General features: G+C 41.5%; 1 protein-coding gene across 1 annotated transcript; it reads right to left on the bottom strand.

Moving 5' to 3' along the window:
• Window positions 1-374: 374 nt before the first annotated feature.
• Window positions 375-5,965, bottom strand: LOC104961099 (voltage-dependent N-type calcium channel subunit alpha-1B-like). The gene is made up of 3 exons (XM_010789318.1): window positions 5,848-5,965; window positions 2,964-3,002; window positions 375-617 (listed from the first exon to the last, which is right to left on the bottom strand). The coding sequence occupies exons 1-3, from the start codon at window positions 5,953-5,955 to the stop codon at window positions 375-377; spliced, it is 390 nt and encodes a 129-aa protein (XP_010787620.1). The 5' UTR covers window positions 5,956-5,965.
• Window positions 5,966-10,891: the final 4,926 nt, after the last annotated feature.

The raw sequence follows: 10,891 nt of genomic DNA, 5'->3' as shown, positions 1-10,891 counted from the left end.
TCAGTCTGGATCAAAATGGTGGACTGAGAGATCAACATTCTGATTGTACAGCAGCGCTGCTAGCTTGGCAACAATGGCAGCATTGGGTTTCTTGCAGTATTACAGTGTATAAAGATCAATATACTGTGGACCTAGTGCCTGCATTTTCTTATTGGTTTCTATTAGAATACTTTCATAATTATTTTTTAAAATATCTGTTTTTAATGGAGTAGGTGGACATCTGATTTCTGAAAACAAAAATTGTGTTTGCTCATATATTAAACTAAAACACTAAAGCTGAGCAAAAAGCCTGGAGCCTCTAGTCTGGCTCGGTCCAAATGACATGAAATATGGAAACATTGTGAATGTAAGGTTGTGTCTGTGTGCTGAACTCTCTACCGTGTGTGTTTACCAGCAGAGCCAGGGGGCTGTCCCCCCAGAGGGACATCCAGAGACCTCTGTCTCCTCTCTCTGTCTTTGTCTCTGTCCCTGTCTCTGCGGTGGTGGCAGCGGTGGTGGTGGTGGACCCGGTCCTGGCTGGGTTTTTCTAGGGTGTAGTCCCTCAGGTTGACCTCCTGGGGCCGCCGTGGGGCCACAATGGAGGCGGAGCGCTTCAAAGGACTGGCATCAGGGACAGACTGAGGGATGGACAGACATTTATAAAATATCACTAAATCAACATAGTCAATACTGAGACTGGTCTGGTAAAAATAACTGTTGTTTCTTCAGTGTGGAAAGTCTGAGAGCAAGATGAAGGGGTGAACATATTGTGATATCTACTCTGCCTGATATAGATTTGTTTAGGTGTTTAAACATCCATAGCTGTACATTGCTTATATTTTGTACTTCTAATCATGTCATGATATAATACATAATAACTGAAGAAGTCACAGTGCAGGGAGATATAGGGTCTTGTTATCAGACAATGCATCTGAAGTATCTTGTGAAGTCAAACACTCTTGAAAACATCTTATTTTGAATTTGATCTCAGAAGAATCATTTTTTTTTTGACATGTCACAAGGTTTTTAAGCTGCTGTGGTATTTGTAAAAGATGGATCATCTTGTTTCACAAAATCAATCTAAATTAAAGCTGCAAGCAGCGTTGAGCAGGTCTTCGACGCTCCGCAGGCTGTTGTCCGCACGTCGACGTTAGGCAGATGTCTCGATGAATCGGCCGTTGGCAAACGTGGGAAGTTTCAGTTCGATCGGAAAACGTACATGGGAGTTACAGCAGTATCATAAACATTGTGTTTGATGGCGAGCGATCTGTCGCCATGGCAACATAATTTGATTACATCCCATAATACGCCTAGATGTGTTGAGGGCTGCATCGTTATCAAACCTGTGAAGTTTTGGGCCGTTCGGAGCATGTTAACTGGAGTCATGAGAAAACCGTGTTTCACGGCGACCATTTTGTTACCATAGCAACGACATTTGACGAAATCTCAAAACTGACACATATATGTCTCGAGGGCTTGACCGTTAGCACACATGTGAAAAAAACACAGGAGTTATAGCAATATCGTGCTTAACGGTGAGGTATGCATTGCCAAGGCCACAGCTTTTTAGGAAAAGTCACTATTGTCATATTGAGGTGTTGAGGGCCGGACCAGTAGCCATCATCTGAAGTCTGGTGCCGTTTGGACCATTTTCATAGGAGTAACGGCAACTTCGTGTTTTTTGGGGGGGGATCTGTCGCCATGGAAACGGCATATGATGAAACCCCATAATTGGCGTAGAGCTGTTGAGGGCAATACCCATCATATGAAGTCTGTGTCACGCTCCTAAGTTCATGTCACGTTTATAGTTTTGTAGGTTTGGGTGTTTTTGCTGGTTTCCATGTCATGTTTTCTCTGGGTTATTGTCTGGTCCTTTTCCCTGTGTTTTTCCTCTTGTCATTAGTTCCCTGGTGTGTCTAGTTATCTGATTGTGTTCACCTGTGGCCCTTGTGTTTCTCCTCCCCTGCCCAGCTGTTTCTTGTCTAGTGATTACCCTTCTGTGTATTTACTCTTGTCTCCTCCTGTGTTCAGTGTTGGTGCTTCTTTTGTGTGTGACCTAGTTCACCTATGGAGTGTTTTGTTTGTTCCAAAGTTTACTCTAGACCTTGAAATAAAGGTATTATCAAATGTTATCTGCGTTTCTGTCCTACCTGCTTCACTCACCGTATCAGTCTGGTGTCGTTTAGCCATTTTTCCATTGAGTTAGGACAACACCGTGTTTCATGGCGAGGGATCTGTCACCATGGCAACGGCATATGATGACATCCCCTAATTGACATAGAGCTGTTGAGGGCCTGACCATTAATGATAGTCTGAAGTCTGGTGCAGTTTGGACCATTTTCATAGGAGTAACGGCAACATCGTGTTTATTGGCGAGGGATGCGTTGTGTTTCGCAGGTTTATTGCTCGCTGCACGAGCGATTGCAATAGGGTCTTCGCCGACCTCAGGTCTCAGACCCTAATAAAATATCTATTTTTGTTAAATCTTTACGCCATTTTATTTTGTACTGTTCTTGGGTCCAACTCCCTGCCAAACCCTGATGGTATGTTTGTTAGTTTTTTGTATTTTGTTCCTATCTTAGCATTATATAACTCTATACTCCATTCTCTATTATACTTTATCTTCAATTGTTTGTGATGCTGTAATATCCAAACTCAATAAAGGTTGTTGTGTTTCAAAATGTTTTGGGATGTTCTATTAGCATCTAAACAATGTAACACTTGTTTATTTCTGCGTATTCTGTTATTTAAGCACCTGAAGTTTTCAATCGGAGGGGATTTTAAGTTGGCGGCATAGACAACTCCAGCTCAAGATTCTCAATTAGCTGGCCCGCAGTCATGGGGGGACATTAACGCATGAGCTGACGTTTGCATCTCACATTGAAACCGTCCTGCTGTTGTGGATTTAAGAGTTCACCTAGCCCCACCAGATAAATCGCTACAAATTCAAAGTGTGTGGCATGTGTGTGATGGTGTGTACATACAGCCAGTTGGATCCCTGGAGAATGGCGTGAGTGGCTCCGCTGTCAGGAGAAGAGAGATACAGTCCAGACATAGACAGAGAGAGAATGTAAGTAACAAGTGGAGGAACATTAGCCAGGATCAACAACAGCTACATTTAGCTGTGTCAGAAACATTCAAATCCTTTACAGAAAGCCACTTTGTATTGAGTTATTAAGCAAATGATAGTTTTTTGGGGGGGAAAGATTTTGAGTTGGTTCAGGAGGTATTTAAGAATCATTGTCTACTATTATGTTTTTGATGATACAAGCATTGTTGTGTGCCAGTCAGAGATTTACTATAGCCCACACAAAGTGGCATTCAGTATTAGTTCATTATCTAAACATATTTTTATTTCACAGTACAGTGTTCATAAATCATTCTTCAAATAAAGGTCCTGCATTTATAGCAGCAAAATGTACTTGTATGTAGCAAATAGTAAATTAACTGTGAATGTGTTTTAAACACCCCATTGTCTTTAGACTGTTTAATTATTGATAAGTAAACATGTAAGTAAGCAGAATATTCATTCAGATGAATGAGTGCAAGAGCATTATATTATTAACATTCCCCCCCCTGGATCTTCGCGATCCAGGGAGCTCTGTTAGGGTCCCCCTGGGCATGTGAGTGGGCCAAAAAGGAGAACAGTACTTTTCCCCAAACAGACAAACCAGCAGCCAGCGAGCGCCTGGGGTCAGGCAGTGCCATGCTGAGCAGAGTTAGTGAGGCAGGTTGAGCAGGACTAAATACATATGGTCGGGCCCACCGCATCGCTTTGGGTCTGAAACCAAACACTTAGAGCGGGGCTGGACATTCTGGAGTTGCCCAGGGTTAAAGTACGGGCTGGGGCATACTCAAAAGCACCATTGTGTTAGATTTCTCTCTGGAGATGGAGAGGAACACCTTTATGCAATGAAGAGTCATTGAGGCGAACCCCACTGCAGTCAGCGTGTCATTGTGTCCCTGGGCAAGACACTTCACCCCAAATTGCTCCTGTGGGGATTGTCCACAGTATTGAGTATGTAGTGGCCAGGGTTAGGATCGGAATCCGTTAAGGGGAGCAGCCCCTGATAATTCAAATGGGGATCTGTATATACTGTTTTAAACAGGTAGGTGAATGTTCCTCATCAGCGGCTGAAAGAACTGATTGTGGACTCTAATGTTTGTGCACCATCACTTTCAACAAAGCAGGAGGAAAACTGAGGGTCTCTCTGAGGTTTAAGCATATTAGCCCCACACAAATAAGAAATTGGGACTACACGGTGCAGTTCCCATCAAACTCCTGCAATAGGAAGTTTCTGGCAATAATTGAATTTGCGTGAGGATTTCCTGCCTGCTATTCTAAAAGGTGAGAAACATAAGACAGCCAGTCAACAAGGCCACCTTCCGCCCTGCCTCCTTCCATCTTTTATTAATCCTCTCTCCAGACTGCTTTTCCTCTACGGTAACCAAATTACCCTGTGCCTCTCCCAGTGAATCTGGGGCCTAAAGCCATTTGGAGCCCCGATCATCATTTTGGTTGTCAGCAGGAGAAAGAAGATACTGGAAAAATGGCTGGCGGCCTGCCAGGATCTAATCAGATTACTTTTCCTCTGCAGAGAGACAGAGGGCTCTTCCAATTGGGCTGTGAAAGGAAAGGACCTTGAATTCATGAATCAATCAATATCACCCAGGAAATGAGGAGCTTATTTTGTTTCAAAGGATCTAGTAAAATAATTATGTAGATTAGTCAGCCATAACCTTATAAATAGTAAGTCCCAGATCATATGTGTTTTGTTTTTTAAATAGCTCTGTGACAGTTGTTATGATGTCACCCAAGCGTTAGTATGTTTGTGTTTGCAAGGTGAAATCAGAGTTGTGAGTGTGGTGCAGTGATAATTGTTAAATACAATTATGAACAAAAATACACACAAAACAAGACTGAAAATTGATAAAACATTTTAAAAAACAAGGAAATATATTTCAAGCTTTAGTCAATCAATCCTAAAACAGAATGTAAATATCGATGAATGGACAAACTAATAACTGGTTCAATGCTTCAATGTTTTATTGAGTTTCCTAAATGTATGTGTGAAATATGTTAGGCTCCTTATGAATACAACTGTACCCCCTCCTGCTGAAGTCCTCAGTTTCATTTATCTGCATGACCTGTTGCACTATAGAGCAGCATCTCACATCTGGGATGATTCACTGTGTCTGAGTGAACCATCACAGTCTGCTAATAAAGAGACACGCTGCCTTTTCTACAAAAAAATTAAGTGTCATCAATGTCACATCAAAAATTAGACTAAAACTAATAAAATATAGAAACTTCAAGCGTGTTTGGTGCTCTAGCATTGCATGTAGGCTGGCTTCATAGAAATCCATGCCAGGACTACAAAATAAAAAACTGTAAATTCATGAGAAATGTATTTCTCACTGAACTGCATGTGTTGGGTCTTGGCCGCTTCTTTTTTTCATTGGGCTCTCCTAAGCCTGGTTCCGCCTATCCATGCCTAACCATGCATCCACTCTTACCCCTAATTTACAGATAATATTAGCACATTTTAATGCGCTTCTCCGCAGCATGAACTAAAGTGGTGTTACAATCAACACCATCCCAGGAGGAACTCTTACCTGCGGACGCCGAACTAGACCAAGGCTTATGTAAATGTATTTTTAAATCTTTTTTGCGTGGAAATATATCGAAATCCTTAATCTTTCTACGGACCCCCTGCAATAACCTTTAGTACCCTTAGGGGTACCCGTACCCCCGGTTGGTAAAAAATAACGATATGTTCGGATAATGAGCCATATAATAATGAAAATCATAATAATATTACAATATATTGGCACTTAAAATGGCCGCAGCTGTAGGAGAGGAGTTACCTGCAGCTCAGCGTTGAGTCGAGGCATGGAGGCAGCTCGGGCCTGGGTCTCCAGACCGGAGCCAGGCACTGGGAGGGTACTGCTGGCACTGGTCTCCATCTTCCTCATCTCCACAGACTCCTGAGCGTGCACACACACAACTCTATTAGCATCATTCGGTGTGTGGTGGCTAGATTTCCTTTTTATTCCACTTTAAGAACAGTATGATTCTTCTGACAAATACATGCTGGTCACCCTGCCAACTCAATTCATACCTTACATTTTCTAATTAAAGTCTGTATTAAAAAATGTTCTTAAATAACAGTCACCGCCAGCAAATAAAGCCTGGGTAATGGCTCATTTGGTACATTCTGTATAATGCACGTTTCACAATGCTCTTTGTACCAATCTCACAAAAGAGACATTTTATACCAGGGGTTTCACAGAATCATGGTTCAGTTACAGTCGTCACGGTGGCACGGTTAGGCTACTGCAGTCAAACAGACAGGTGGCTGATAGCGCAGCAGCAATGAATGCCACACTTCATACCGGAGGTGGGACCAAGTCATTGTTTTGCAAGTCCGAGTCAAGTCTCTCAAGTCTTTGCGCTCAAGTAACGTGTTTTTTTCTAATTTAAGAGGGATCAGTAAGGTAAGGCTACCGTAACGGTTTGATTCAGAAGGAGTTTAATGTATAAGATCCCTGATGTTGAGGTGACCAGAATGTTTATTTCCACTGTGTACAACATGTTATAAGGGACCCACAATCTATCTTTATGCAAGGGATAATGTGCAGCGAGGCGGTCTCTATGGGGAAAAGAACACCTGAATCTAGATCCCTCTGCAGGTGGTACTTTAAGTATATTTTGATGCTAATACTTTTGTACTTTTACTTGTAACATTTTGAATGCAGGACTTTTTATTGTAACCGAGTATTCCTACACTCTGGTACTTTTACTCAAGTACATCTGAACTTCTCCCACCTCTGACAATAAATCCTGAGTGGTTACCAAATAAAAACAACCCTGCTCTGAAGGTTATTTTCATTTTACAAATCCTGCACTCAGCTTTGCTTTCTCCAATATCATTGAAATGCAGCCAGATGCTGCTTCTTTTTTCGGTTTTCGCTAATTTCTTGACTTTTTCCGACGCGCTTGCAATTCAAACCGTCGCTCTGTGCAGCTGGCCTGTACCACTACACCTGCTGTTCCCCCCACGCTTCTTTCACATAATGGTATGATCCTAGTGTGTCCTCGCATATGATTGGCCGCATGGTGGCCCAGCTAAATAAAGTCCCGCCCCTGCCTGCAAGGATTCTCAGCAAGAGTAGGAGCGGCTGAAGATTCTGCTCTCCCCGACGGGAGTCTGCTCTTCTAGCGGGATCTCGCGATCGGCGTGTTGGAGACCTCTGAATTAAATTATCAAGTCACCTCAAGTCAGAAGGCTCAAGTCCAAGTCGAGTCGCAAGTCTTTTGTGATTTTGTCAAATCGAGTCTCAAGTCATCAAATTGGTGACTCGAGTCCACACCTCTGCATTTTGGTATACATATATTCATATAAATGTATTTTTCTGTCCTATTTGAAACAATAGTAGCTTTAATATTTGTTAATAACCAGACTTGCTCAAACTATACCCCCAAAACAGGCGTCATATAGCTGATTCTTCTATGTAGTAGCCTACTGGGCAAAATGAAGAAAATCCAATCGTATACATATTCATCAGTAATGTCGATATTTTGACATTATAAGGGTTATAATAAACAGCTAGAACTGTCCGTTCGGAAAATAGCATCAGTTTTATTATAAATTGTAAAACCTAGAAAAGACACCTGTTTGATCTTACAATATCCAAAATGTAAGTACATATCTAACCTTATATCACACTATTCATAAATACATACATTTATCTTGCCCTGCCCTAACAGATTTTTGCACGGAGAGAGCAATATATTGTTGAACTCTTTCCCTGTCCTCATAAAACCAAAGTAATCCAGCTTTCAATCAACTTCACTCATGCTTGGTACAGCTATGTGTCACTGTTTCACTAAAAGGCTGTAAGTATGTTAGTCCGCGTTTGCCTGGGAGCAATACATCAGCAGGGGCATCTGAAGTCAAACACTTTTAGAGAACAACACAACAGGGATGCAAAGTGACCTTAGACACATGAAGAAGATCAGATCTGGTAGCACGAGGTCACTGTTCATGTACTGTAAATCAGAGGGTCTTCTGCTCGACAAAAGTGTAAAAGCAGAGCTTTCCAGCCCCATGGAGAGAGCCCAAAGCAAACAGCACTTTGTATGTAGCAGTGCTGGGATGGCACCTAAAAGCTCAGATCATTTTGGCAAAGGTGAAACACACTATGTGATATTTTATGATTACAATAAAAAAAGAACAAAGACAATGCTAACAAAAAGAAAACGTAGGGAAAATTGTTTAAATTCTCATCTCATTATGAGCACATATTATTCCTTTTAAAACTATGATCAAAACATTTTCTGAACCGAAACAAAGATAATGAGGGTTGGTTACTTTAGGAGAGAATAGATCAAGAGGAGGCAAGGAAAGGCAAGTTTATTTATACAGCACCTTTCAGCACACGGCAATTCAAAGTGCTTTACAAATTAAAATAAAATACATTTAAGAATAAATACAGCAAGATCGGGTGGAAAAACCTCCTTTGCCTGTGGTTCATATTTATTTTCTAATATTTAGAAATAATCCACACATTAAACTCTACTAACAGCCTAAATGAGTCTCATGTTTTACCTGTGTGACTCACATCCTTATGCCTTTTTAAAATGTGGTATGAAAACATCACATGTCCCTGGTCATACCAATCCTGGCGAAGCTCAGAGCTGCTTGCCTGACTGATGACAGTGCTTTAAGCCAAGGGGCTATCACACCAAACAGCCGAGGAGATTGTGTCATTTTGAGAGGAGTTTTGTAAAACTTTACAGCGTGCCATGAGGTGATCCTGCAGCACTCCAAAAAGTGCAGTAATTTCACTGACAAAATGGGAATCAACTCAGAGGCAGAGGCTTCTAATCAGGGGGCATTAGGACACTTCAGAATGAGTAGAGAACATGTCTTATTCTCTGTAGGTATTATAACTCTATTATTTCACCATGTCCATTACCTTTTTGAAAATGGAAAGTTCCCACTACACTCAGAAGGACATAGACCTTGCGTTATACCAGGGAACTAGCACATTAATTTGTCATTTATAGATCTAATAACAAATTAAGTATTTATCATGTGGAATGAATGCAACTTGATGACAAAGAAGCAATCAATTGAAACATAAATAAGGTTAATTTCCACATCCTTATGTTTAAATAACTGTGGAAATTGTGAAGGTCACCTGGAGGCAGAAATTGGAAATCCACTCGGAGTTGAATCTTTCTTCTCAGCACAGGTTGAGAACATTGTGGCCTTGAGATAAAATAAAAAGGTTTCAATATCCTCTTATACTTCTCATTTAATCATTTTACTATAATACCTCCCGACAGACGGGGTGAAAAATCAATAACACAAAGTTAGACTCTGATTCGCTTTTGAGAATCTTTGTACTGCAGATTTTCTCTCACTTTTTTTCTAGACATTGTCTCAAATGCCAATTGAATCACATTGCAATATAGAGTCAGTATTCAATAGCTCAAACTTGAATGGTGTTGTGGTGGTGTTCTCATTCCATGGATGAGTATGTTGTGAAAGTACAAACCCCTTTAGGCTTTTCAAATACCTGCCAGTCTCGGCTACTGTGGCTGATTTTATTGGACAAAAACTAATCTAAGATTACCCAAGCAAACTTTGACTGAGCTGTAAGCACTCCACAGCCCACAGAGTTTGGCCAATCCTCCAAATTCCAGCCTGTCTTTGACTGAAAATAACAGTGTTTGTGATATCCACCCACACCATCACTATTTTAACTTGGTACTTGGCCTTGTCATATTACAGTGGCAGTTTTATGTATTTTTGCCTGTGGGATTCACACGATAAGGACACCCAAGCCAGGTTTTATGATCTGCAATGGGCAAAAGCATGCGGCCAGGGAGGAATAGCTGTGGACAAAGATCAGTGTCGGCTATGCTGATTCAACTATGTCACCATGTCCAGTGTGTGATAGGAACAAGAGATGACTGTGATGGGAAATGTGAGGATGGCCTCCTTTTGGCTCAGGAACTGCTGGTAAAAGGCGGAAGTGACAGACGAGAGGACACGCTCCAGCAGGCAAGACGAAATTGAATCCCGTCTCGCTTAATGCCTCTGAAATGATGCGTCTCTTGCACTTCTGTGCGGAACTGTTTATTCTCTCTCCCTGTATGGCTTTCATTTATAATGTAGAGGCCTTTACTTTCCCGCAGTGCAAGGAAGACTGCAGCCAGGTTGGTGAGTTGCTTGAACAACCTTTTTGGAATCTTCAACAGACCACCTTGTCTGGAAATTAACATATCTTCTTTATGCTCTTGCAGTGCTGCAGACTGCCATGGTGGACTCAATCTGTCTTTTATCATGTTATTTCACTCACTCATGGTCAGAAAACATGGACACTTTATGCCCATCTATACCATTCTGCATACAAAAAAGGATTGGTACTTATTTTAAGGTCCCATCATGTCATGGCCATTTCCACTGATCATAATTCCATTGTTGAGGTCTACTAGAACAGATTTACATTGTTAAATTGTCCAAACTCACATTGGTTTCTCATACAGCATCTCTGTATAGTATGTGTATTCACTCTCTGTCCTAAACGGCTTGTTGGAGCTCCTGCCCCCCTCCCTATGAGCCCACTGTGCTCTGATGTTTGTTTATGTGTTACAACAGCGTTTGTTAGTAACCAGAAAATGACACCAGTAATGACAAACAGATGAGAATGCTGCATGGGGTCTGGGTGCCGTGTTCAATCTTTTCTCAGCTTGAGACGGCGGGACACGGTGAGGCTGTGAGTTTGTGGGTGTGAGCACACACTAGGGGTTTCACAACTACCAATATTTACTAGTCGACTAGTTTTTCAAAATAGTAGTCGACTAATCGACTAGTCGTTGCGTCATAATAAAGACACA

Source organism: Notothenia coriiceps, unplaced genomic scaffold (genome assembly GCF_000735185.1).
Source record: "Notothenia coriiceps isolate Sejong01 unplaced genomic scaffold, NC01 NC01_scaffold00032781, whole genome shotgun sequence".
Taxonomy (NCBI): Eukaryota; Metazoa; Chordata; class Actinopteri; order Perciformes; family Nototheniidae; genus Notothenia; species Notothenia coriiceps.
The sequence above is the reverse complement of the archived record's forward strand: the minus strand, read 5'-3'. Positions and strand labels throughout refer to the sequence as shown.